This window comes from Ailuropoda melanoleuca, chromosome 15 (assembly GCF_002007445.2).
Source record: "Ailuropoda melanoleuca isolate Jingjing chromosome 15, ASM200744v2, whole genome shotgun sequence".
NCBI classification, from domain to species: domain Eukaryota; kingdom Metazoa; phylum Chordata; class Mammalia; order Carnivora; family Ursidae; genus Ailuropoda; species Ailuropoda melanoleuca.
The window spans coordinates 81,404,760-81,432,175 of record NC_048232.1 but is presented as its reverse complement, the minus strand read 5'-3'; the positions used below and the strand labels follow the sequence as shown (position 1 = coordinate 81,432,175).

The following is a 27,416-nucleotide window of genomic DNA, read 5'->3' as shown; positions in this document are numbered from 1 at the left end:
AGGCATGCGTACTGGGCCCGTGGAGTCTCAGGCTCACGGCCAGGATCTTAGCTTGGCATTTGAGACCCTTCTGATCTCTTCTCGCTCACGTCTTCCACAGTCTTCTTCAGTTACCTCAAGCTCTGGCTGCACCAAACCACTCAGAGTTCACTGCACCCCACTCCCGTCGGACCTTTGCACGTGCTGTGACCTCTGGCACGGTCCTGCTCACGCCTCTTAGCCCGTGCCACATTTCCTGCCACTGGCCTGCCCATGGTTAAGACACTGGGCTCCTGTCTGAAGCCCAGGGGCCCGTACTTACCAAACCCAACTTCCGCTGAGCATTTACCTGTGTGCCAGGCACTCTTCTTCTAAGCCTGCTGCCGTCTCAAAACCACCTCTCCCACGCCACGTCCTCACTGCCCTCCAGAAACGTGCCCCCCCCCCCCCCCCNCGAGTGTTGATGTGCCAGAAGCAGTTTATAGTTTGCAAAGTACTTTTTCTCCAGTTGCTCACTGGATTTGCTAATCTATTTCCTTTTTAATTTTAATTGTATTTTATGGGGCTCAAAAATGAAAACACACAAAACCAAAAAGCGAAACACAAGAACATGCTGAGTGAAAGAAGCCAGTCGCAAGGGATCACATATTGTATGATTCCATTTAAACGAAACGTCCAGAACAGGCAAACCCATTGAGACGGAGAGTAGATGAGTGGTTGCGTGGAGCTGGGGTTTGGGGGAGATGTGGAGCAGATACTGAAGGGTCCTGGCATTTGGAGATGGTGAAAATATTCTAAAGTTGATTGTGGTGTGGGTCGTATAGCCTTGTGAGTATCCTAAAAACCACTGAACCATGCACTTCAAAGAAGTAATTGTGTGGTATGTGAATTATATCCCAACAGAGGTGTCGGGTAAAAGTGGCAGCGCATAACCTAGGATCCAGCGCAGTGTCGTCCCCTCCTGGGCTAGGGGTTGGCGTAGCCCTGCCCGGCCCTCGCTGGTTTGTCGGGCTTCTTTCCCATGTTTTCTTATGTAGATACAACCAAACACAGATCCAATTATTTCCCCCATCTTTTTATTTTTTCAAATTGGAAAGAGCATAAAATACATACTGTTCTGTACTTTGCTTTTTCACTTCCTGTATCTTTGAGATCTTTCCACTTCTGCACAGAGAGCGCTTCCTCATTCTTTTTCCATTGTATTCCGTGTTATTGATGGGCCATTCTTTATTTAACCAGGCCCCAGAATGATGGACATCTGGGCTGTGTCCAAGTTTTGCTGTTGCCAACAGCCCACAGTGAACCGCCTCATCCAGGCCTTTTTTGCACTCACGAGGGTACTGAGTGTACCCCCGAACTGGGAGCTGGGTTTCTCAGTTCACACAGGGGCCACCTGGGGTGTGGTGCCCACTGCCCCACAGCCCTGCCACCGGACAGCACAGGTGTCTTACCGCGGGGCTCCGCCAGTCACAGGAGGGAGTGCTGTTTGAGGACCATTGGCGTTTCTCTTACAGGGAGGTTGAGCATCTTTTCATATGAGTACGCCATTTTTATATCAATGATTTCTTTCTCATGAAGTGTCTTTTCGGATCCTTTACCCTGTTTCCTTTGAGCCTTTGGTCTTTTTCCTGCTGATGCGTAGGAGCTTGGTAACATATTAGTGCCGTGGGCCACTTGCCGCTGGTAAGTTTCAGGGATATTTCTTGGGACTTTTTTAGCTGGTGCTTTGGCCATGGAGAAGGGATTCCCTTTTTGGATGAAACGGACACATTTTTTTTTTTTAATGGTCTTTGGATTTTAAATCAAGGATAAAAAGCCTTGCCTATCCCAAAGGTGTAAGGCAATTCTCTCTTTTCTTAGATCTCATTGTCTTCTTTTTCTTAAGTGTCGAGTAGATACAAAAGAAGACATACAACAAATAGGCACCCTTCCTCTCCCTTCCCCTCAGAGGAGGATGTGCCTGTCACCTTATAGGCCCCTGTCACCCCATCGTGGCCCCCCCCCGCTTTCCCCTCACAGAGGGAACCACCATCTGACAGTTGAAATTGTTCCCTCGCATTAAAGAGTTTTGTTACATTTGTATCTCTAGACTTAACCCTGTTCAGCATTGAGTGTTTTCAACTGTGCCTGCACTCTCCTGTCTTCCTCTCTTTCAACGAAGGTGAAATTCTCATAACACGATGAACCATTTTCAAAATACACAATTCAGTGGCATTTGGTACATTCCCAATGTTGTGCCACCACCATTCTTATCTAGTTCAAAGCATTGTCGTCACCCCGAAAGAAAACCCCGTACCCATTAAGTAGGCACGCTGTCTTCCTCCCTTTCCCCCCGCCCGGCAACCACCAGCCTCTACAGATTTACCTCTTCTGGACATTTCCTAGGGTGGAATCCTGCGACATTTGTGCTTGGTGTCTGGCTTGTTCACATAGCATGTTTGAAAGGTTCATCGATGTTGTCTCATGTGTCAGTCCTTCATTCCTTCCTGTGGCTGAATAACGTCCCGCCGCGTGGAAAAATGCATTCAGTTTCTCCGCACAGCCCGTTGCTGGGCACTGGTTTGTCTTCGCCTTGAGTTCTCGTGAGTGATGTGGCTCCTGGCTCTCTCGTCCTGAGCGTTAAGATGCTGGGAGCTGCCCGCCGGGCGCGTGGAGCCGAGATGTGTTCCTTTGCCCTGCCCTGTGGCCTTCCTCTCTCCGATCGCATCGCAGCTTAGCTGTTCTGATGTTGGACGTTCAGGTGGTTGGGAGTTGTGTACGTTCTTGTCCTCCTGGAGCTCTCATGTTTCTGAGCGGCAGATACTCAGGAGTGGACTTGCTTGGACAAGGGTTAGTGTGTGTTCAGCTCTACTGGGTGAATGCCAACCTTGTTTTCAAAGCAGCTCTGCTGGGGCACCTGGCTGCTCGGGGTTCTGAGTTCGAGCCCCACATTGGATGTAGAGATTAGTTAATAACAGCAACAACAACAAGGGCAAAGCAGCTATGCTAACTTGTACCCCACCTTTTTCTTTTTTCCACACAAACTTTTGCTTCACTTGGGGTTTCTCCTGGTGTGTGTGGGGTAACCTCTGGTGTCTTTTCTCTGATGGCTAGCCAGTTGTTCCAAGGGCGCTTACAGCAGAGCCTCACCTGTTCCCCTGACTTGAGACGCAGGCTTTCTCCCGTCCTGCCTTCTTCCGGGGCTGGTGTCTGCCCCTGTCTCTTCCGCTGTTTCAGGCACCGCCGCTGCTGTTACGCCTGGCCTCTGTCTCTCGGTCTGGCCCCCGGCCTCCAGCCCAGCCCACTCAGTATCGGAGCTGGGGAAACTGAGGCAAGGCACAGTTTGGATTTGGGTCTTTCTTGGGACTTCTTGAGATAGAACCTTGCCCCGCTCCCTTCTCTCCTCCTCAGCCTGACATCCCACTGACCTCACTCCTCTCCAGCTCAGTGGCTCCTACTCTCCAGGATACAATTCCTTTCACATGATCTGTGAGCCCTCTGCAGCCCATCGCGACTCCCTTCACATCTGGCCTTCTCTCTGCACCAGCCTGTGACTCTGTGAGATGTCCGCAGTTGCTCCTGGCCTTCCCCTCGCACATGCTGCTCTTCCCCCGCTCCCCTGCCGCCCAGGCTGGGCTGGGTGTCCGCTCCGTGCCCACAGCCCTTCCATTTCCCTTGGATGCAGCGCGAGGCCCTTTGCCGCCTTTCTGGCCTCCCCCAAGGGGTGCTGAGCTGCTCAGGGGCAGACACCCAAGTGGGCCCTGGCCTGAGGCCACCTGCCTGGCTGAGCGTGACCCAGGCCCCTTGTGCCCCTCCTCCGCCCCTGGCAGGTGCCAACATTGCCTCTGGTGAAGAAGTTGCCATCAAGCTCGAGTGTGTGAAGACGAAGCACCCGCAGCTGCACATCGAGAGCAAGTTCTACAAGATGATGCAGGGGGGAGGTGAGGGCTGCGCGGGGCCCGGGGGCGGAGCCTGAGGAGCTGGGGTGGGGTGTGCGTGCATGCGTGCTCTGACACCCACATCTCTGGTCCTCAGTGGGAATCCCGTCCATCAAGTGGTGCGGAGCCGAGGGGGACTACAACGTGATGGTCATGGAGCTGCTGGGGCCCAGCCTCGAGGACCTCTTCAATTTCTGCTCCCGCAAGTTCAGCCTCAAGACGGTGCTGCTCCTGGCCGACCAGATGGTGAGTCCCCGCCTACCCTCCCCTGCCAGGGGCCCTGCCGGGCTTGCGGCTTCCCTTCCGACCTCCGTTTCCCCACCGGGCACAGGGTACTAGCCCTGCCTCCCGCCTCTGGAGGATGCCACAGCAGGGGGCAGTGACAGGGACATAGGACAGGCTTGGTTCCTGGACCATTGGCTGTAGAATGGGGGAGGGGGTTTAAATGCAGATCTCCAGGCCTCCTGGGATAGGACCTGGGACTCTGCCCTCAGGTGATTCTAAAGCCAGGGATCACACAGACCTGGGTCGCACCCCAGTCTGGTGTGTCTAGGTAATCGCTAAGCCTCTGTGAGTGTCTGCCACCTCAGATGGAAGTCTCCACTTTGCTGGGCTGTTGTGGAGTCAAGTGGGACACCATGCAGTGCCTGGACCAGAGCAGATGCGTGCCCACTGATAAGCAATCTTTAGCTCCTGAAGCCCTTTACAAGCTCAGAGCAAGAAACCTTTTTAAAAATAGAAAAGCGTAGGATTTTGGACCCGGAATGATACACGAGCTCCTGTTAAGCAGGGGTCTGGGTCTACGGCTGGCCCGTGGAGGTCTGCAAACGCCTGCGGTTTTGGGCTAAATGTGTGTGCGCAGAGGGCCGTTGTCAGATTCTCCCAGGTCATGACACTCAGTAGGAAATACTGGGTCAAGCCAGACGAAGCTGTTGATTTTCAGAAGCTTGGGACACAGAGACAGGACTGACTTGCCAGGGGACGTATCTTGTGCATACACATTAATTTAAGTTTCTGACATAATGGTTCAAGGAAGGGTTTGTGTGTCTGCTTGACTTTGGTGTCCTTTGTAAGCTAGGGGACAAATCCTGTCTTTTGTCCTCCCATCTCTGTCACCCCACCTGAGTTGAGGCTTCACTGGTGCCCCTCCCTCTCCTCCCTTCCCCCACAGTCTGGCTGCCAGAAGAGCCTCTGAAATGCCTCTCTAACTCTGGCTCCTCAAGTCCGATGAGTAGAGCCAAGCAGCAAAGGCTTCCTTGTGGGCCTAGATGCCTTTCCGGGCTTCATTTTTGGATCTTGCCATTAGCTCTCCTAGCTTACTCTCTCTCTCTCTCTCTCCGTCTCACAGCAACCTCAGTGAACTCCTCTTTCAGAATTCCTGTCTGTGTCACTTCCTCCAGGAAGCCTTCTCCAACCTGTCCCCTGAAATCATCTCACGTAGTTGCAGAGACACGACGTTCTCCCTTACCCAGGGCAGGGACCACACAGGGCAGGGACCACAGATGTGTGTTTTCCGTCCCTACCGCCCCAGCCCTCAGGCCCCAGTCCAGGGCCTGGCCCCGAAGGCTTGGCGAAAGCCCTTCCCTGGACCCCTTGCTGAATGACTTGCTGTCCCCTCCTCCAGATCAGCCGCATCGAGTACATCCACTCCAAGAACTTCATACACCGGGACGTCAAACCGGACAACTTCCTCATGGGGCTGGGGAAGAAGGGCAACCTGGTGTACATCATTGACTTCGGCCTGGCCAAGAAGTACCGCGACGCCCGCACGCACCAGCACATCCCCTACCGGGAAAACAAGAACTTGACTGGCACTGCCCGCTACGCCTCCATCAACACCCACCTGGGCATTGGTGAGTGTGTGACGCCTGGGAGCCACGTGCACCCGTGGGCTAGCGGGCCAGGCCCTGGCTTCCTGCAGCTGGGTGTATGCCCGAGCTGGGCATGGCAGGCCCCTTCACGTGCCTGACTTCATCCCCCCAGCAGCCTGGTAGAGCGGGGGGGACAGTCCCCTTTTCATCGCGTGGGGGACGTGGGCTCACAGGCGTAGCACGGCTGCTTTCGGTTGTGCGGCTTGGCACAGGTACCAGAGTCCGATTTGACCCCGGCCCTCTCTGAGGCCACCCTTGTGCCCTGTGCCCCGAGGGGGCTGGCAGGGAGGCACCAGCATGCCTGCTATATTATATAGCTGTCGAAGGAGCTGGAGAAACTAGGCCCAGACTGAGTAGGAGAAGCTGGGCCCTGGGCCTTTTTCTGTGGAAGGGTTGCTGTAATCTCTGTCTGTTTGTGTTGGTGTTGTAGCTAGCCGGTGTACGGGGCCGTGGGCGGGGGGGGGGGGGGGNGGGGGGGGCGGTGCCCCTCAGCTGAGGAGCGGGCCCTGGAGGAGGGGGGACCTGGCCTCAGTTGGCCAGGAGCTCCAGTGGGCCCTGCCCCTCACCCTATCCTCGACTCCGTGCAGAGCAAAGCCGTCGAGATGACCTGGAGAGCCTGGGCTACGTTCTCATGTACTTCAACCTGGGCTCCCTGCCCTGGCAGGGCCTCAAGGCGGCCACCAAGCGCCAGAAGTACGAGCGCATCAGTGAGAAGAAGATGTCAACGCCCATCGAGGTCCTCTGCAAAGGCTACCCCTGTGAGTAGCCCTGTGGGGGAGGCAGCTGGCCTGGGAACCCCTGAAGGCCTCTCTGAGGGGAAGCAAGGCCACACAGCCCGCACTGGACCACCGCTGCCCCAGCGCGTTAGTCACAGGCTGGCTGTCGCTGCTCGGCCCCTCTCCCGCCTCATCTCACGAGGGCTTCGTATTAGGGGAAGAGCTAGTTCTTCCCTGCCCTGTGAGCCTCCTTTACCATCCACACAGGACAGGCCCGTTCTAACACTTCTGTTCACCACACGTGGGGGGGTTTCCCCCACCAAGCAATTCTCTGTGACGCCCATTGGGTGTTCTCTAGCCTTACTCCATTTTGACATGGTCTGCCTGGAGATGGCTGGAGATCGCACAGGTTTGGGGCTCGATCCCTCGAGACTCCCCCCTACCCCCCACCCGATGCCGGTCACAAGGCCCGCTTGCCACCTGCACTCTGACCGGCTGGCTCTGAGGTTCCCATGCCCCCTCTTCAGCTGGGACGAATTTGCTAGAGCAGCTCATGGGACTCAGGGAAACTTACTTTGTGTACCACTTTATTTAAGGCTGTGGTAAAGGATGTGGGTGAACAGCCAGATGAAGAGATACGTAGGGTGAGGTCTGGGAAGGGCGTGAGCCCGGGGGCTTCTGTCGCCTCCTGTACGGGGATGTGTTCACCACCCTGGAAGCTGTCCAAACCCTTACTGTTGGGATTTTCATGGAGGCTTCCTCGTGTAGACATAAGCGATTACTAACTCCATTTCCAGCCCCTCTCCCTTCTAGAGAAGTGTTTGGAGGTAGGGCGCTGAAAATTCTAAGCTGCTAAGCATGGCTTGGTCTTTCTGGTGACCAGCCCCCACCCATCCAGGAGCCATTAGGAGCCCTCCCAGAGTCGCCTCATCGGAACAAAAGATGTTCCTAGTGCTCTTAGCATCTAGGGGCTTACAAGGGTCGGGCGCCCCCGCGCCAGGGACGGGGGCAGAGACCAGTGTATACTCTGTTAGCCACGGGGGCTCTCCCCGCTCCTGCTTGCCGGAGGAGGGGATGGACGTTTGCCTCCTGTGGCTTCGGTCATGGTGGGAGTTCCCGCTGGGCCCTTGACTGTCCTTTGGATCTTGCGACAGCTCTTGACCTGCCATCTGCATGCCCGGTCCCCAGAGTGATTGGCGAGGGCAGGTAGAGCTGTGGCCTAAGGCCCTGTGGTGCCCCTTACTGCGAGGGGGCACTTGCTCCCCGTTCCCAGCCCTCCGGGTCTAGTCGAGTCTGCTCACCGGCACGCGAGGGTTTTAGCGCTGTAAGGAGGACCGTCATTCTGCTCTGTCATCCTCTTGTCCCTTCCTAGATTGAAAGTGTTTGGAGGGACAGTGGTGAGGGTGGTAGGACAACCCGGGCTACGGCGGGGAGTGGGGTGCCTGGGGAGCCCGGGCCTCACGGCGGCCTTTTCTGTGACCTCTGCCAGCTGAGTTCTCCACATACCTCAACTTCTGTCGCTCGCTACGGTTCGACGACAAGCCGGACTACTCGTACCTGCGCCAGCTCTTCCGCAACCTCTTCCATCGGCAGGGTTTCTCCTACGACTACGTCTTCGACTGGAACATGCTCAAATTCGTGAGTCACCTGGAGGCCAAGGCGGGCTTGGGGGACTGGACGGGGAAGGCCCCGACTCCTGAGGCCAAAGTGACCCTGTGGTGGGTGGGGCTCCCGAAACAGGGGGGCTATGAGCTGGACAGTGCAAGCGACCTCGCTGGGCTCCCCGAGTCCCCGCGGCCCCCCCACTGCAGCCTCCTCTGTGGTGACCGCGCGTGCCGCTGCGGGCAGCGGGGCCCAGGCAGGGCACCACCTCCTGCCAGGCCCAGGAGGACCTGGCCGGGCCTTGAGTCCCTCCTAGGTGCCCTCGGTGGGGCGTGGATGGCACTGGTGGGCCCCCCGGCTGTCCTGATTGTCGCCTACACCACCCTGCTTTTGCTCTTCTGCACGACCCAGGCAGCTGCCTTCACTGTGGCCCCTCTGGCCAGCCTGGACCCGTTCATTGTGGTTTCTTTCTTCCTGGTCATGGGACCCTGGGTCTTGCTAGGCGGTTGCTCTGTCTCCCTCTTTTAAGGGTCTTGGTGGGGGGGGAGAAGCGTCCGTCAGCGGCGCCCGGAGCTCTGGAATCTGTGAAATTGTGTGTCTTGTTTCACATCTCTTCTGGAAAAGGGGGCTTCCTCGAGCCAGGCTCAGCCCCGTGACAACGAAGCTATTGCGCTGCCCTGCCCCCACCCCTGTCCCTGTGCCGGGCCCACGTACTCGCCCTCATACTGGTAAGGACCCTCCGAGGCCTGGCCTTTCCAAGATTTACCACGTGGCTGGGCGAGCACAAGAGGCTGAGCCTCTGCTGTGCTCTCTGTCCCTTCCAGGTGCCCGGCGCCCCTGGGCACCCAGGGCCCTCCAGATAGGCTCATGGAGGAGGTGGAGGAGCTGCCCCCCCAAAACTACTGGCCTGTGGTCTGGACTCCGGGGCCCCAGTTCTGACGTCACCAGGTGTGTCTGAGCCCATCGGGGCCAGGCCTGAGGAGGTGTCCCTTGGCGTGGTGGGGTACAGTGGACAGGGAGTGGCGAAGGCCCTGCCGTGAGATTCTTGGGGATGAATCAGCTGTCTGATGAACCGAGCCTGAAGGAGAGGAGAGATCATGTTCACTGCCCTGGAGGGCCTGGCGGGGATGGGCGCTGGGAGCAGCCGCAGCAGGACCCCGACGGTGGCCTCCGTGTTGAACCTGAACTCATTAAACGCCCCCACCTGTACCGCGCTTCGTGCTGGTGGGCCTCTCCTTTCGTGGCGGACGCCAGACGCTCAGGCCCCGAGGGCTTGTTCTCCTGGACGCAGGGGGCGGCGCGTGGGCTTGCGCCCCTCTTCTCTCTGGGTCTCAGGCGGGGACCTGGTACTGTTCCCTAAGGAGTTCGACAGAGGTTGGGCGGAGAACCACAGCCCCACGGGCCAGGAGACTCGAGGGGTGGGGGTGGGCGATGGGCAGCGGGGCACCTTTCACCCCAGACCTTCCAGCTGGGAGTGTGGCTGAGGGCCAGGGGCCAGCTCTTCTCGCCAAAGAGCATTTGTTGCCCAAGGCATCTGGACGCTGGGCACTCACTCATCTGTGTAGAAAGTCATTCCTGCGTCGGCTTCGGGGACGGGCTCGGCCCTTCCTCTCAGTGTAGCTCCAAGAGCAGGTCTTACATAGTTGAGGCTTGGGCCACGCAGTATGGTAGCCACTGGCTACGTGTGGCTACTTCTTCATTAAAATTAATCAAAGCTGAAAATGTAGTTCCTCAGTCGCGTTTGCTGCACTTCACGTTGTCAGGAACCCGCGTGGCTGGTTAGTGGCTGCCATATCCAACAAGCAGCTGTGAACACTTCCGTCATCACGGAAAGCTCGCTGGGACAGTGCTCTAGACGGCTCCTCCCAGAACCGCTCATGGGACCGTCCAGCTGACAAGATCTCGCAAGCCAGGCCAGGAGCACCCTCCCCGCCGTTGCTGACACACCCCTTCCCAGGGTCCCCTTCGAGGCAGGCGCTAGAGTCAGAAGCTGAGTAGAGGTGCCAACATCCTTATTCTGCACCGATCTCTGCCTTGAGAGCCTGGACTGGATCATGGGCGCCTTTGACCCCAGCCCCACCACGGTGAGCTCCACTGTCTGTACCTGCCTGTTGGTGAAGCATCTGCAGACGTGCGACGGGGACTTTCCACGCCGTCACCCCACGGCCAGGCCCTTGGTGCCAGCACCTACCTACGGACTGGACCCCATGCTGCGCACCAAGGGTTACGGACTCCTGTGGGAAGGATCCTGCCCTTGACTGAGAGCATCTCTCCTTGAAGTGGCCACCCCATTCAGCATCAGGGCCCCGGCATCCCTGGATCCCCAGAGCCTGGGACAGTGCAGGCAGCGCACGGAGCCGCTGTGTTCCGAGGTCCAACCAGCAGGCCAGGAGGAAACTCGGTGTAGCCAAGGACGGGGGTCCGCACAACAGGGCCGGGTGCTTGTGTGACTTTGATGTTGACCTTTTGTGTTTTCTGTGGGCAAATAAAAGCCAAGAAACCTCTCCGGTGTGCATTTCTTGAGGCGTCATTGGTTGGATGGAAACGAGAGTAGCTTCTCCTGCTCTGGGACTGGCCTTGACCTGAGCCTGCTGGGGTCACCAGGGGCAGGGGCTCCAGCCCTCTGTGCAGTCGCTCGCCCCGGGACTGTAACCCTCTGAGCGGACCCCTTGGCTTCACTGGCCTCAGTTGGCCCAGGCCGGAGATGAGCTCGTCCCTGCCTGACCCTCAGGTTTCCTGAGCCCAGCTGCAGCTCTCACCGCAGGCCTGCTCTGCTTTTGGCTGAGCTGCTCTCTGCTGTCCTATCACCGAGTGAGCCTGGGGCCGGGGGAGTGGGTAGAGACTGGAGTCAGGAGCTAGAACCCTGGTGGTTGCAGGCCTGCCTGGACAGGCTTGTGGGTGGGAGGGCTGGGGATGTGCGTCCCTCCTAAGTCCTCTGGGGGTACAGGATAGGATTGGGTGGCAGAGGCCAGGATTCAAACCCTGGCTCTGCCCTGAGCTGTGTGACCCCACAGAGGTCATGAGGGCTCTTTGGGCCTCGATTCCTCACTAGCATTTAGGGATCATTCTGATCCCCAGCCCCTATCTCCTGGAGTTGCATAAAGGCAAGGGGCGCCCCAGCCCTCATTTCCCAAGGACAGCAGGGCTTTCTCGGCCAGGTCCCTGGGAGAGATGGGGCTGCAGGAGCCTGCAGCCCGTGGCCCATGAACAGGCCCCCCACTCAGCCTGCAGCTCTCTCCTCCACAGATGCGGCCCCCCTCATGCCAGCCCCCTGCCCTTCCCTGTGGACGACCCCAGGACCAACTAGGTAATGCGGCCGGGTGTCGCTCCCATCCTCTCTCTGAGCCTTTCTCCTTTCCTCCTGCGCTGGGGTGGCAGCGGCTGGAGGGCAGGCCCTGGGGGCTCACGGAACCCTTCCGCCCCAGCCTGCCTGGTGGGCCTCTCTTTCCTCCACGGGGCATCTACCCCATTCTTCCTCGAGCTCTCCCTGAGCTCCTGTCTTGTCCCAGGGCCAGCAGCATCTGTGCGAGCCCCGGGGCCTCCCCCACAGCACCTGCCAGAAGTCATTGCTAGGTCCAGGGACAGGGGAAAGAACAGCCTTTGACAAGATCCCCTGGCCGGTGCCCTGGTTCAAACGCTGGCCCTGCCTTAGCTAGCCTTGTTCCTCTTTCTCTGGGGCTCTAAACACCTGCCCTGCTTGTTTGGAAACTTGGAGAGGCCGAGGGCTTCGGAACACGGTAGGGGCCCAGGCTGGGAGGGCCAAGGAGTGCCCTTGGTCGTTTCGGCGCATTAGCCCTCCCAGCTCTGCCTCAGCCCCATGAGACCAGGGCAGAGTAACCTCGCCCTGCTTCTCAGACCGAGCTTCCTCCTTCCCCCCGGGCGGTTGTGTCGCTTTGTTTCTCTGTACTGTGTGATGGGAAGTCATTTCCAGGCCTCTCGGGCTTCCTGCCATGTGGGAAGGAGGTTGGACCAGAGGGTTTCTAAGCTGCATCTTCCCCGGGCGCCCACCCGGACTCCTTGCCCGTGCTCTGCCCTGCGGGAGCGCTACATCTCAAAGCACCCTGACCTCGCGGGCCTGACCGGGTCTCATCTCGTCCCCACAGGGTGCAGCCCGGAACCCCGAGGACGTGGACCGGGAGCGGCGAGAACACGAGCGCGAGGAGAGGATGGGACAGCTCCGGGGGTCTGCGACCCGGGCCCTGCCCCCTGGCCCACCCACGGGGGCCACCGCCAACCGGCTGCGCAGTGCCGCGGAGCCTGTGACTTCCACCCCAGCCTCCCGCATCCAGCAAGCTGGTGAGCGGGCCCGTGGGCGGTGGTCTGGGCCCGAGGGGGGCCGGGGCAGCCGGGGACCTGGACGCTGAGGGCGGCCTCCCACTGCCTCTCGCCCTCCAGGCAGCACCTCTCCCAGAGCGATCTCACGAGTCGACAGAGAGAGGAAGGTGAGCATGAGGTTGCACAGGGGTGCGCCCGCCAACGTCTCCTCCTCCGACCTCGCTGGGCGGCAAGAGGTCTCCCGGATTTCCGCCTCCCAGGTGAGCGGCCCTCACTCCACCCGGCCGTGCCTCACCTCCAGGCCGGACCCAAGGCCTGGAGGGCGTTGGGGCTCGCTTTGTTCCCGCCTCTCTGATAACCTTGGAGCAGCCCCTTTTGTTGAGCAGGGACTTGGCTTCATTTCATCTCCTGCGGTTGGCTTAGCCCCCGTGAGCAAAGTAGAAACAGGCTCAGAGAATTCACTTGCCCCAGCAAGTGGTAGAGATGGGATCCTGCCTTCACGACCAGGCCCCAACCCGGGTGGACAGCAGGGAGCTCACAGAGGAGGGGCTCGTGGTTCCGGTCGGCTGAGGGTGGAGAGTTGGGCACATTCTGCTGGCGGTTTCACTTGGGACCCCGTTTAGACTGGGCAAGTTGGGAAGGGGGAGTCTGTGGTTGCCCAGGAAAGGTGGCCTGGCAGAGGCGGGCAGGAGACTGGCTTTGGTCCTTTTGCCTCCGGTGGCTGAGCCTCAGGATGGGCCTCGAGTGGGAGTCTGGTGGCCCCGATGTGTGTGTGGCCCAGAGCAGAAGCTTTGCCTCTCTGGGTAACGTTCTTGCTTCCAAAGCAGCTACGTCCTAGGGTCATTGAGGTTGCACCCCCCTTCCCTTGGCTCCAGGGGCAGTGGGGGCGGGCATGGAGCTCTGCGGTGGGGAGAGACTGGCCAGGCTGCCATCATTAGTGGCTTATGCCCTCTGCACCTCTGTACCTCTCCTCCCAAAGACAAGCGTGCCATTTGACCACCTCGGGAAGTGAGGAGGAGCCGCCATCGGACCAGTATTTGCTTAGGTAAGTCAGTATCTGCTGCAGACGCAGCCCAGCCAGGTCTAGAAACACCCATGGCCCCGGGGCGAGATGAGTGGATGTTGTGGAGTGGGGGGGGAGTGGCAAGGGACAACCCCCCCCCCCCAAAAACAACAGCTCTTGAGAGAATTTACCTCAGAGCTACTTGACTCAGCCCAGCTCCCGCCAGCTCATTTCTGCTGGAAAACCCCTTCCCCTGCCCTCAGGCCAGTCCTCCATCCTCTGCCCACCGCCCTCGCCTGAAGATAGTCTGCAGAGTCAGTTCTTAGCAGAGACAATCCCAGGGCCCACACGCTGTCCTCCCCTGGGCCTTTAGTCCTGCCTCAGGGCTGTTAAACAGGTCATGCAAAGCACTTAGAAGAGGGTCATGTACGTAGGAATTGGTCTGCTGTAAAAGAAGGCCCTTGGTGGCCTCCACGAGCCCTCTGGCCAGCAGGAACCTCGATGGGACTCCCTGGGACTCCCGTGGCCAGATGTAGGCCTGAGGTTTGGGGAAGCGGAGGTGGTGGAGGTTCTCGGGGGGAGGAGGGGTTGTGGGGGGAGATGTCTGAGCTTCCTGGGGCATATGTGCATGGCAGGGGGCTTCGCCAGCTTGGCCTCACCCCAGGACGTCCTCAGCGTGAGGTGCTTTGCAGAAATTCATTCCACAGATAGAGCTGGGACGGGAAACAGGGCTTGCCTTCGCCAGCTCTCAGGTCCGGGACCAGTCCTTCCACGGCAGCATGGGGTGTGTGGCTCACCGAGAGGATGAGGAGGGAGAGAGATGTTGTTCTTCCCAGGAGACTGGAGCACCCACTAAGTCCCCGGAGAAGGAGCAGCTCAAAGCCTCGGGACAGAAGTGTGGGGACTGCAGGTGGTCTGGCGGATGGGCTGCCAGAGGCAGACATGCACCTGATCTGTCTTCTCTCCCCCTTCTAGTGTCTTCACTGTATTTTCTTTTAAAAAACAACAACAACAAAAAGATGGGGGAAAAAACCACTCAAAAGAACAAAAAGAAAAAAAAAACCCAGCATAAAACCGACGATGGATTTTCTTTTTTTTTCCTTTTCTTTTTTTTCTTTTCTTTTTTTTTTTCTTCGCCAATGACAAGAAGATGGGATGCCTTCAGCACAGAGGATTCTTGTCCCTACGAGTTTCCCACTGTCCACAACCTTCAGGCTGCCAAATGCTTCCCAGACACTGAGCTACACATGCCAGACGCCACGGCCTCGCCCCAGCCAACACCGACACCGGCCGGGAGGGGCTGTCTCTGTGTTGGACATGCAGCTGGTCAGGTGCCATCAAGAGGTGGCCTGAGGAGCCGGGGAATGGTGTGGTTGGTCGGGGGCAGACCCCACTGGGTGCTGTTGAGCCTTGGACCCCAGGAGACAGGCACAGCCCCCCTACTGCCCCGCAATGACTGTGGCCGAATTTCTGTGTCGGGCTGCTTCCAGGGTCCCCTGAACATCTGGGTCTCTTCTTTGTCTCTCCAAGAAGACTTTGAGGAATGGGTGGTGAGGTGGTGGGGGCTGAGATTCCTGTGTGCGTGTGTGTCTGTATCTGTGGTAGCTCCCAGCCACCTGCCAGGCGGACTTTGGGTTCTCATCCTCCTAACAAGGACGCGGGGCTAGGCAGTGACTTCCGTGGCCCTCCAGAAGGGCCCAGACGGTCCTTGCCACTACTGACCCCTGAGACTGCCAGTGGCCTGTGGCAGCCCCATCTCCTTTCCCTGGTCTTAGGGCTGAATCCGTGGAGACCACTTCCAGAAAGCATCCGGCTCCTGGGTCATAAATTAATTCTCCAGTCCTGACACTCACCTGGTGCCCCACCCTCCCCGTTTTAGCCCCCCCCCCCCTCTCTCAGGAGCCTGGAGTCAGGTCTGGGCACTGATTTATCTACCCCTCCTAGTTAAACACCCATTTTTACTTTATTTTTGTTTGTTTTCTCCGTGTGTGTATTTCCTAATTTATTTACCTCTTTTTCCCCTTTTTTCTTTTTCTTTTTTTTTTTTTAATTAAAGAGCAAAGCTTTTTATTACTTTGTAATTTAAAAAACTGAAAAAAAAATACTGAAGAACTTTGGGGGGAATTTTGTACTTTTTTCCTGTGTAAATATTGGACTTTTTTGAGCTTTATTGTGGTTGTTAATTTGAAGTAATAAAGTAGAAAAGGATAAAGTGACATGGGTAGCCGTTGGTCCACCTCTTTGCTCTGGGGGTTTCTGCCCAAGCAGACCTGGGAGAGGGTATGGTGGGGTGAATTGGGGGTGACTCGGCCAGTGATTGGTGTTAATCTCCCAGCCTTCAGATGGGGAAACAGTGCCCAAGTAAAATTTGTCCAAGTTCACACAGCTATTTTCTCTGGCAGCAGAACTGGGATTCGAACCCCGTCATTGACCAGGGAGCCCTGTGAGTGAGGGTCCTGGAGTCGGGTTCTGGTGCCAACTGTGCCACCAGGGACTGTGGGTGCTTCCTTCAGTCCGCCCTTGATAAAGGAGCAGCCCTCAGCCTTGCCTGCCTTTGTCTCGCCGGCTTAAAGAAGAATTTGTCAGTTTATCCAGCACCGTTTACTTTTCAACTTCTCATTAACCCAAGAGCCACTGTTTGCCACAACCAACACGCAAGACAAGAGCAAAGCCACCTGACTCATCAGTCGGCCTGGAGAGAGGGCAAGGGCTCGGAGAGGTTCGCCAGGGGGCATTTTGAAGTCCTGGCTGTAGCTCAAACCCCCAGACGGAAGGTCCCTTCTATGCTGGCATTCGAAGACCCTGTGACCCCATAGCCTGGCTCAGGCCTGGGGAAAGGTCCTGCTGGCCCTCCGCGTAAGGCTCAGGCAAAGCAGGTCCTTATTCACAACCATCACAGGTGGGGGTGGGTTGTTACTCAAAGCCAAGGAATACCAGAAGGCCTGACGGTCCAGGCCGCGCACCAGAGCTGACCACAGGAAAGCCTGTCGGAGAATTTGTGACCCCCCGGCTCTCCATGCCCTCCCCTCAGCACCTTTTAGGCAACATACCTGACATCAAACTGTAGGTATGGCGTTACCAACTCTAAGCCCCGAGGGAGAATACAAGGGGAGCTCATTTTTTTTGAAAACCTTTATGTGTAATCTTTTGCAGCGAAGACCTCAGTAGCTAGTAACGCTAATGTGTTCTGTGCTGTATTAAAATGCCAATTTTAATATTACTACTAAATGTATACCTATGGAGTAAAGTGTTTTTACAGTTTGGGGGGGTTATTTTCCCTGGAATATGCTGTCAGAGTACAGGGCCCAGAAGTAACTGGAAATTATTTGTTTCTCTGTGTGGTTATTGTACTGATTTTCATAGTGAGTTAGTGCTCTCCCCTCCCTCCAGCCCCTCGTTTGCATTTTATTTTTCGGAGATGTTACATATACGAGAGTTAAGCTATATAAAAAGTTATAATCTGAGAATCACTCCTGTTCCTGGCCCTGCCCCCGGCCCCTCCTACCCATGATCTTCGCTGGTTTCTGGTTCATTCTTCCTGTTTCTTATTTGGTGAGCTTATGTATATGGGAGTGGGTGGTGGCTGACAGTCTCTGAGGAAGTGACATTTAGCTGAGGCCAGAAGTGACCAGGATGTGTGAACCATGCAAACAGTTTATTTTTATTAAGTATGCCAAATAATCGCCCAGAAATTTTGCCCAGACTGGAGGGGGCAAACATGCCACTTGGTGAATCATTTTCATTAGTGCAACAAACAAACAGTGACTGGGCTAGTGTGGGTGCCAGGGATGCCAGGTGCTGGGCTGAGGCGGAGTGGTGTGCAGGGGTGGAGGCAGGGAGGCCAGGGCTGGAGTCCAGAGGGCCAGCTTGGCTCCTGTGACCTTGGGCATTGTCGGGGTCCTGGTTTTCTCCTCTGTAAAATGGGGGTGATAATACCTACTTCAGAAGGTGGTGGGATTAAATAAAACCACAGAACAATGTAAGGGTGAGGTCATTGAGGGCTCTCCATGCCGCACCTTGTTCCCAACCCTTTGCTCAGACCGATCCTATGAGATTGGTATATAATGATGCCCATTTTATAGATGAGGACATTGAGGCACACAGAAACCTGCCTAGCTTCATGGCCAATGCCTTTAATCCTTACTATACCCAGGCACTTCGTAAATGCTCGGAAACAGTAACTATACTTTTCAAACGTGAGATGCGACCTTGGCTTCCAGGGGCTCACAGCCTAATCAGGGGAAAGAGACAGGCTAGCCAATGGCTCATCCCAATCCAGAATCCGGTGTGAGATGTTCAGTGTGAACTAGAAACAATGGAGGGAGGGAATGTGTCTGGGGCCATCAAGGACAGTGTTTGAAAGATACTTGACCTGAGCCTGGAAATGTGAGTACCAGTTCTCTGGGGGACAAGGTGAGGGAAAGTCATTCCCAGCCGAGGGAATAGCCTGTGCAAAGGCCCACAGGTATGAAGAGGCTTGATATTTTAAGAGAATTCCAAGCTCGGGGAAGGAGGGAAGAAGATGCAAACGGGCTGACACCCGGAAGACACAGGTAATCGATTCCATAGAAGTGGGGATTCTTCAGAAGGCTGTTCTTACCTGAAGCAGCTCATTCTTTTCCAGAGAGGGAGAAGGAGGCTCCCCGCAGAGCAGGGAGCCCGATGCAGGCAGGACCCCGGGATCATGATCTGAGCCAAAAGCAGATACCTCACCAGCTGAGCCACCCAGGCGCCCCAGCAGCTCATTCTTGAGCCCTGGTTTTCTGCTCTGTAACATGGGAGTCGTCACGCGATACAGAAGCCGTAATTCCCCACTAGCCCGACCACTTCAGTGCCTACTCTCCTGCCCGACTTCCATCTGCCAGCACCTGCAATGTGCAAAAGGACTGACCAGGGGAGTGGGCCCAATGGACGTGAACTTGAAGTATGTGCATCTAGCAACAGCGGGCGGGGGAGACTGGAGGATGGAGAAAGAAGGCAGGGAGAAGGGTTAGGGAGTCATGGTCACAACCCAGGCAGGAGGCTTCCAGAAGGCAAGGATGTCTGAACCGTTTCAGAACACGGTCTGTTCCGAGCCCGCTGAGAAAGAGGAGTTGAGGCTCTGGGGTTACCGGCCTGGGCTCCTGGGAGCCCCGCAGGACCACCGAGCCAAAGCAAGTGACGGAGAGGTGCGTTCTGAGTTCCAAAGCAAGGGGAGGCGGCCAGCGGCCGCGGGGGAGGGGCAGGGCTGGGGGCGGGGCACCAGGAAGGAGGGCGTGGTCAGCGGACTCCGAAGAGCAGTGGCAGGGGTGAGGCTGCCAAATAAAGAGTTTCTGGCTAATCATGGAAGGAGCCGAGATGCCCTTCAACAGATGACTGGATTAAGAAGCTGTGGTCCATATATACAATGGAATATTACTCAGCTATCAGAAAGAACGAATTCTCAACATTTGCTGCAACATGGACGGCACTGGAGGAGATAATGCTAAGTGAAATAAGTCAAGCAGAGAAAGACAATTATCATATGATTTCTCTCATCTATGGAACATAAGAACTAGGATGATCGGTAGGGGAAGAAAGGGATAAAGAAAAGGGGGGTAATCAGAAGGGGGAATGAAACATGAGAGACTATGGACTATGAGAAACAAACTGAGGACTTCAGAGGGGAGGGGGTGGGGGAATGGGATAGACTGGTGATGGGTAGTAAGGAGGGCACGTATTGCATGGTGCACTGGGTGTTATACGCAACTAATGAAGCATCAAACTTTACATCGGAATCTGGGGATGTACTGTATGGTGATTAACATAATATAATTAAAAAAACAGAGTTTCTGGCTGATCATTGCGCCCTAGTTCCTTTTTTAAAAAATTGGAATATAATTTAGAAAAATGCTCATACGGGTGAGCTCCTCACCCGTTTCTATTCACCTGGGTAATTGCCACCTGATGAAGAGGTAGGGACTGGGGGTACTCCAGCAAGCTCCCTCAAGCCCCTTTCCATCCAGTATTCCCCCACGCCCATGCATACACAGGACACCACTCTTCTAGAGTCTCTCAGCAGGTGACCTTCTGACTCTGGGTGACAAGAGCTGGAGCAGAGTTCGGGAAGAGGCAGTGCGCTCAGGAGCCTGACAGGAAGAGGAAGACCTGGGCCTGGGGCCTACTTGGGTGGGCAGGTGGGAGGAAGTGGTTTTGAGGGAAGAGGTGTGCAAGTATTTGGAGGCCAAAGAACCCTTGAGGAGGGGGACCGGTGCTGGCAGCAGCAGGTTGAGAGGAGCAGGGAGTGGCGGGGACACCCGGAGAAGCTGGTCTGGGACAAAAGGAGGGGCAGGGCTTCCAGGGAACTCACTTCCCCTGCAAAAAAGTGCAAGCCCCTCGTGTCGCCGCGCTGCTCTCTCCTGGGCGGTGGCATCCCAGCTCCATTCCTACCTACAGTTAGCACCCCACCAACCCAGGGCCTCCCAGGGAAAGTGGATCGGGGGACCCCTGCAGCCTGCTCCAGTGGGGGCCACCCCAGCAGAGCTCCAGCGAAAGGAAAAAGCCTTCTCCTCCGACATCCTCTCTCCCTCTGCCGCTCCCCCATCCAGGCTCTGGCATAGTTAGAGCTCAGAACGCCCAGCCGTGCGTCACGTCCTCCTTCCTGGAGCCTACCCCACGGGCGCCCACAGAAGCGCGTCAGTCAGTCCAAGGGGTAAACACATTCCCAGCTCTGGCCTCACACGGCGATCCCGGGCACGTATGACTCTGGCTCAAGCCACACTTGTCTGGGACCCTGCTGGCCGGTGAGGGAGGAGGCATCTGGTGGGCAGGATCCATATTGCCGTGGGGACATCAGTCCCCCTCCCCTCCTCCTCCCTGCCAAATCTTCTTTCACCCTAGCCGCTCACCAACAGCATCTCTCGACTGTGTGAGTCGGGACTGTGTCCCGACTGTGTGAGCCTGTGTCCCCAGCCTGCTGAGGGTCAGGAAGCTGCCCGGCAGGGCTTGCCTTCACCAAAGCCGGGCTGCCCCTGAGGGAGAGGCTGTGGGGCTGGGGGGGTGGGGGTGGCAGGCAGCCCAGCCAGCTGGGGGGGGGCGGTGAGCAGAGTGGAGGGCCCAGCCCTGGGGCTCAGGGAGGCTGCCCGGGGACCCCTGCAGGCCCCTGGGAGAATGGCATGGCAGGTAATTACACCTCCCCAGGCTTTTCATCCCCGCAGCTTCAAAGCACCTATGATTAAGGTGCAGCCCCTTTGAAGTTGTCCCATCCGGAGTTACCCAGTCAGGCCTCTCGCTTCCTCCTCTCCTCCCTCTCATTAAAGCCTCTCTGAGAAAACCCTGGACCCTGCTTCCCTAGCTCCCTGCCTGCCTACCCCCCCCAAGCCCCCACGTGCGGTGGACCTCCGTTTCCCGAAGGCAGCGCTCCAGGATAGTTGTTGGCTGCAACCTGGGATTTTGTAGAGAATCTGAAACATGTTCCTAGGAACTCCAAGGAAATTGGCAGTAAATCCTTCTCTTGGGCCTGTTTGCATTTGCTTGTTTGTTCGTTTTGGCTAGATAAATTAGAAGTGAGACTTGGCCTCGCCTGCGTTAGAGGGACAGGTGTGTGTGGGCGCGTATGTGCGTGCGACTGAGAGATGGAAAAAGAAGCTTCTCTCCTGTGTCTCCATCTCAGGCTTTCTTCAAAGCAACCTGGAAATCATCACCAGCCACATTCCTGATTTATACACATACCCCCCAGGTGGCATCTCCAAGAAATGGCCTCGTTCTGCTGATGGCAGCTGATGCCCACCCCACCCCCAACGTCACCACCACTACAGGAGAGGCTGTGCGACGTCAGAAGCATTTTCTCTTGCTGCCTGATTTTCCTAGTCCCCGGGGGGGGCTTGTATGGGTCCTGGGTTCATGTCACAAACATTTCCTCATCTGCCAGATGGCAGTCACTGCTGCTTGCTGATCTAATAAAGAGCTTTAGTACATTGCCTGCACATAGTAAATGCTCAGTAAATAGTAGTCGTGCTGCCCATGATGACGAGCTCACCAAAGCCAGCCCCGGTGTGTCAGGTTCTAGGAATGCGAAGATGATTAAGACCTTGTCCTTTTTTGCCCTCCATTTATAGGAGCAGTATTCTCCTGACTTCCAGAAATTTGCTATGCATTTTAGATCATACACACACACGCATGCATACCCCCCAGAAATATACACGCACATATCTATTTGCATAAATGAGACATCCGGTACTGAGATCGTTTTCCCGCCACTTAATAACATGTCCAGGGGAACTGATGTTTTATCAGGGACCCCAAAGGAGGGGCGGAACGGAAACACGGTGGAGGTAGGAGTGGGGAGCATGTTCCAGTGATGTGAACGGCAGCGCCAACGCCCTGACTCCAGAGGAAAGATGGCTGCTGGAAATGGAATCGCTGATGGCAGTGTTTGAAGCAGGTTTGCTTAATGAAACTCAGCCCAGTTTGAGCCTGTTTGTGTTTTCTGTTCCAAACAGCAATCCCAGAAAGGGCCTTCTTACTGCTTATATTTGAAAACAACACACACTGAGTGCTCCTAACGTGCCAGGCGCTGTGCTCGCAGCCTTACTCGTGTTACCTCATTCCATCCTCATATCAGCCCTGAAAGGTGGGTACTGTTTTTACCCCCCATTTTACAGATGAAGAAACTGAGAAGCTAAACGATTTGCCCAAAGTCTCACAGCCTGTCCGTGCTGGAACTGAGAGATTTGAACCAAGTGATCTGGCCACGGCACAGGCTAAAGGCCTCAGAAGAGCCACCGCTCCTGATGGCTCTGTCCTAGCTCCCTCCATGTCTGCTGTTGAAGTCACACTTCAGAACCCTGTCCTTTCTGGGTGACCCTGTGAGAGCCACTTCAACGTTCTGAGCTGCTGAACATCTGAGGGTTTTTCCTCCCCAGCGCTCTCTCCTGGTTCTTCTGGACATTCCATATTCCTTAAGAGACTCACCCACCCGTCCCTCTCAATACTTTGGGTTCATAAAGGGCTGACTCCACCCCCTGGCTCGGGGGGCGGGCCATGATCTAGGCCTGGCCAATTGGAGCACTGCATTTCCTGGCTACACTGATTGGCTTGGAGATGGGAACGTGACCCAGACGGGCCAATCAGAGGCACTCCTGAAACAAAACTTTGAGAATTCTTGAGAAAGAGGTACTCTGCCATTGTCACTAAGGGGAGAGACCACCTGAGATGAGGTCAATGTACAGGAGCGCGTAAACGCACGCACGCACGCCAGAGAGCCATAGTGTCCCAGTGACCGTGTGTGAGGCCTTCAATCCATCTCTGCTGTTCACTTCCTACTTGAGGCCATAAATTCACTTTCTTCGTTTAACTTGAATTGGGTTTCAATCTGTTTGCAAACAAAAGGGTCTAATTCAGGTAAAAAGTTAGCTGGGTCTTCAGCAGTCACGTTCTGTAGACCAGAGCACAATCATCAGCCGTGTGCACAGTAATGTGCTGACATTTTCATACATCTATTTCTCAGGACAATCCTGCCAGATGGGTTGTTCTTACTTTCCATTTCTTACTGATGGAGAAACTGAGACTCAGAGAGGCAAAGCCACATGGCTAAGGTAAGGTACACTGCTAGGAAGTAATGGAGCTAGGTCTGTGCTCTGTCTGCCACCCCATGCTGTCTCTCCAGGGCTCCAGGCCAGGTCTCCTGCAGCATCCTTGGGGACAAGTAGGAGACACAGAGGCTGCAGGTAAATGGATCCGGAGTGCTCTGGGCTCTGGGCCACTCATCAGCTTGCACTGCTGAGGCCTTGGCTCTTCCCTCTGCACTCCCCCACCAAATGCTAGGAGTGGATTTTGGATGCAGAGATAACCCACCCTGGTCTCTACCATTGAGATGTTCTCAGTCTGATGGGGGAGACAGATGCATTCAAATGAATTTATGATGCACAGTGAGAAGAAAACAGAAGGAAACCATAAATCATTTCTTTAAATAATATTTTTTCTTATTTTGAAAATATTACATGCTTTTTGCCAACAAATTTTGGAAAATACAGAGAAACAAGATGGTGGGGAGGGGGAAGTTAACCAAACCAAGATGCATAATCCTGCCACTTAGAAGTGTTGTTGACACTGTTGACATTTTGTCACACTTCCTTCCAATCTTTCTTCTAACCTTTTTTTTTTTTTAACAGAGTTCAGATCGGGTTGTCATGCAAATGTATTACTTCCTTTTTACTCAATATTGTTCCTAATCATTTCCCCATGTTATTAGAAATGTATAAAGAGGGGCGCCTGGGTGGCACAGCGGTTAAGCGTCTGCCTTCGGCTCAGGGCGTGATCCCGGCGTTGTGGGATCGAGCCCCACATCAGGCTCCTCTGCTGGGAGCCTGCTTCTTCCTCTCCCACTCCCCCTGCTTGTGTTCCCTCTCTCGCTGGCTGTCTCTATCTCTGTCGAATAAATAAATAAATAAATAATCTAAAAAAAAAAAAAAGAAATGTATAAAGAGGCTATTTTTAGGATCTACACAATAGGCTGCTGTATGGATATACCAGAATTTACTTAACTATTCTTCGATGACTTTCAGGCTATTTCCAACTTTTTGTTAAGGAGAAACTAATTAAGACAGCATGGGGAAAATGGGGGAGGTGGGGATCAAGAAGGAATTAAAAGATGACCTCTAATTTGGTCTTGAGGAAAGAGTAGCTATTTGCTGGAGGGGAAGAAGGGCATTCTGCCTTCTGCGGCCACTGAGCAGGTATAAAGGTGACCGGTGGGCTGGGGAACTGTTATGATTGTACAGAGGAAAGGGGACCTGAATCAGGGCAGTGGCTCCAGGCGGGGAGAGAAGGGATTGATATGATCAGTGGCTTTGAGCTTTGATGGGTGGGCAATTACATGGAGCAGGGAGGGGACAAAGGGAATACATGTTGATCTTCATTTTGGAAAGCCTGGGGGAGAGGATGAGGAAAGGCAGGGAGCAAACAACCAGGGCTCCCAGTGCCCCCTGCTGACCTGCCATGTCACTTGGGCCAGGTGACTTTCTGTCTTTAAGCCCTTTTTGGCAGTCCAAGCCTAAAAATACCCACCACTTGTCTCTGCCCCCCGCCAGCCTAGGGCCTCTGTAAGTTGAGACCCAAGAGTTTGTACCCTTGATGAGCAGGGACCGAGAACCTGAATTTGGGTGTGGCTTGGCCTGAACACTCAGCAGATGTTGGATTGTGTCTGGTTTGTAAACTGTCCATGCTAAGCATAGGAAATAGTGAAGTTGGGACAAGGACTTTGCCAGGAGGGCTGTGCAGTCATAAGCAGATGATCATAATACAATTGGAAGCCTTGTTCTGTGTGTTGGGATAGCCCTGAGGAACTTCTTACCTGAGGCTGGGTGAGAAAGTTTTCTACAGGACTCTTTCTAGAAGATATTCATTTCTGCCACAAATACTCTTCGAGCGTGTTCTCTGTGCCAGCCCCAGTATTAAGTACTGGGGTTACATCAGGAAACAAAAAGAATAAACATCTTTGTCCTCACAGGCCTTATGTTCTACCGCTGGAAGAAAAACAGAAAAACGGCAAACTATATATTATAATAGAAATTAAGTGATATGGGGGAAATAGAGCATGGAACAGGGGAATCAGGAGCGCATGTGAGGGGCTTAGCAATTTTACTAAGGGGCCAGGGAAGGCCTCACTGAGCGAGAACATCCGAACAGATCCTGGAAGAAGATGAGGGAGGGCTCGTTGGGCTATCTGAGGGAACAGTGATCCTAGCAAATGAAACAGCCAGTGCAAAGGATTTGAGGCAGGGGATGCTTGACTTTTTCTCAGAACAGCAAGAGGTCAGTGTGGAGGGAAAGAAGAGGTGGGGATGAGGTCAGACATGCCTCAGAATACCAAATCAAGCAAGGCTTTGTAGGGATTTGTAAGGACTTTTGTTTTTACTCAGAATGAAATAGGGGGGAGGCAGGTGATGGAAGTTTTTGAGCAAAAATCTGCCATGTTCTTTTTTTTTTTTTAAGATTATTTATGACAGAGATAGACAGCCAGCGAGAGAGGGAACACAAGCAGGGGGAGTGGGAGAGGAAGAAGCAGGCTCCCAGCAGAGGAGCCTGATGTGGGACTCGATCCCGGAATGCCGGGATCACGCCCTGAGCCGAAGGCAGACGCCCAACGACTGCACTACCCAGGCGACCCAAAAATCTGCCATGTTCTGACTTAGGTTTTAAAAGAATCCCTCTGGGGTACCGTGGGTGGCTCAGTGGGTTAAGCATCTGACTTCAGTTCAGGTCATGATTCGGGGTCCTGGGATGGAACCCCACATCTGGCTTCGCACTGAGTGGGGAGTCTGCTTGTCCCTCTCCCTCTGCTCCTCCCCTTCCCTCTTCTGCTCATGCTGTCTCAGTCTCTCTTTTTTTTTTTTTTTAAAGATTTTATTTATTTATTTGACAGAGATAGAGACAGCCAGCGAGAGAGGGAACACAAGCAGGGGGAGGGGGAGAGGAAGAAGCAGGCTCATAGCGGAAGGGCCTGATGTGGGGCTCGATCCCATAACGCTGGGATCACGCCCTGAGCCGAAGGCAGACGCCTAACCACTGTGCCATCCAGGTGCCCCTGTCTCAGTCTCTCAACCCACTCAGACACTTAACCCACTGAGCCACCCAGGCTCCCCAATAAATAAAATCTTAAAAAATAATAATAAAAAAAAGAAAAGAAAAGAAAAGAATCCTTCTGGCTGCCATACTGACACAGCCTGGGGCAAGGTTGGAAAAAAGGGAAACAGGTTAGGAGAACTGTTCTGATAATCTTGGTCAGTTTGGGCTGCTGTAACAGATTACCATAGACTGGGTGGTTTATCAACAACAGGAATTTATTTCTCACGGTTCTGGAGGCTGTAAGTGTGAGATCAGGGTGCCTGCCAGCATGACTGGGGTCTGTGAGAACCCTCTCCTGGGTTACAGATTGCCAACCTCTTCTAGTCTCACATGGCAGAAAGGCCAGGGGGGCTCTCTGGGATCCTTTTTATAAGGGCACTAATCCCATTCATGAGGGCTCCATCCTCATGACCTAATGACATCCCAAAGTCCCCACCTCCAAAACCATCATATTGGGCTAGGATTTCAGCATATGAATGGGGGGGGCACATTCAGTCTATAACAAGGATATTGCAGTGATCCTTGGCAGAAACTGGATGCGGGTGTTAGCAGAGGGACGGGGTGGAAAAGGTCAGAGTCTAGATATATTTTGCAGGTAGAGCCAAGGATTTTCTGTCTGCTTCAGTGGGTAAGGGATTCAGGGATGACTCCCGGAGTTCTGGCCCCGGGGCACTGGAAAGACAGAGTGGCCAACCGCTTTTGGGGGAGGCTGTGAGGGTGCAGGTTTTTATGTATTTGGGAGGCACATTGACTTTGAAATGCCTACTGGACCTCAAGTATGAGGTGTTAAGTAGACAGTTCAAGGGAGGAGACTGGGCAAGGGGATATAAATAAATTTGGGGATCTCAAACACACCAATGCCAGAACTTGATTGTTTTTCAGTTAACCTGGTAAGGTGTGGTCCTGGCAAAGAGCAATGGGGTAGGCAGCTTGAATGACATCTGAAAAATTTTGCTAGTTAGGCCGCTTAGAGACAGGCGGGGCAAGAATGAAGCGCCGCTAAGTGGAATGGGAAGAAAGTCTCTTTCTCTGCTCTGCAATTTCATCTCGCGTGATTGCATACAGCACTTCGGTACACATTAATTTCACAATTCCACACGCATCCCTCACTCGACAAATAGCCATTATATATTGTTCCGTCTTCAAAACAGGCCCAAGTGGAGGAAATTAGGGTTAAGAAAGTGAAGGGCCAGAGAGCCTGCGAGTGTCGGGGACAGAGCTTGGAGCCCAGGACTCGGTCCGTTCACCCCCAGAAGCTCTGTGGTGGGTAGGGTTGGGGAGTCGAATCGAGGCGGGTTTTGGCCGGTTTGTTTGCGAGTGGCAGGAGAACAGAGGTCGCTCCCACCACCCACCTCGCAGCGGGCTGGGGGTTTCGGGCGCGGCCCCTTTAAGGCCGGGCGGGTGATCTCAGCCCGGCGCTCGCCGCCCCGCCCTCCCCGGAGGCGTGCTCAGTGCGCAGGCGCGCCGC

At 55.0% G+C, this 27,416-nt stretch overlaps 1 protein-coding gene across 14 annotated transcripts in view; it reads left to right on the top strand.

Moving 5' to 3' along the window:
- The window catches only part of LOC100473087 (casein kinase I), a 32,526-nt gene extending 16,945 nt beyond the window's left edge, over positions 1-15,581 (top strand). For 4 of the 14 annotated variants that reach the window (XM_034643490.1, XM_034643489.1, XM_034643491.1 and 1 more), the window contains 6 exons: positions 3,789-3,899; positions 3,994-4,142; positions 5,521-5,749; positions 6,355-6,525; positions 7,973-8,121; positions 8,615-10,589. In XM_034643490.1, the coding sequence (XP_034499381.1) occupies positions 3,789-3,899; positions 3,994-4,142; positions 5,521-5,749; positions 6,355-6,525; positions 7,973-8,121; positions 8,615-9,043 (1,238 nt within the window). In that variant the 3' untranslated portion in view covers positions 9,044-10,589. Of the gene's footprint in view, positions 1-3,788; positions 3,900-3,993; positions 4,143-5,520; positions 5,750-6,354; positions 6,526-7,972; positions 8,122-8,614; positions 10,590-11,331; positions 11,393-12,188; positions 12,382-12,480; positions 12,621-13,339; positions 13,406-13,797 lie in introns of those variants that run through there. The other 10 variants (XM_034643496.1, XM_034643495.1, XM_034643494.1 and 7 more) reach the window with 10 other exon arrangements.
- Positions 15,582-27,416: the final 11,835 nt, after the last annotated feature.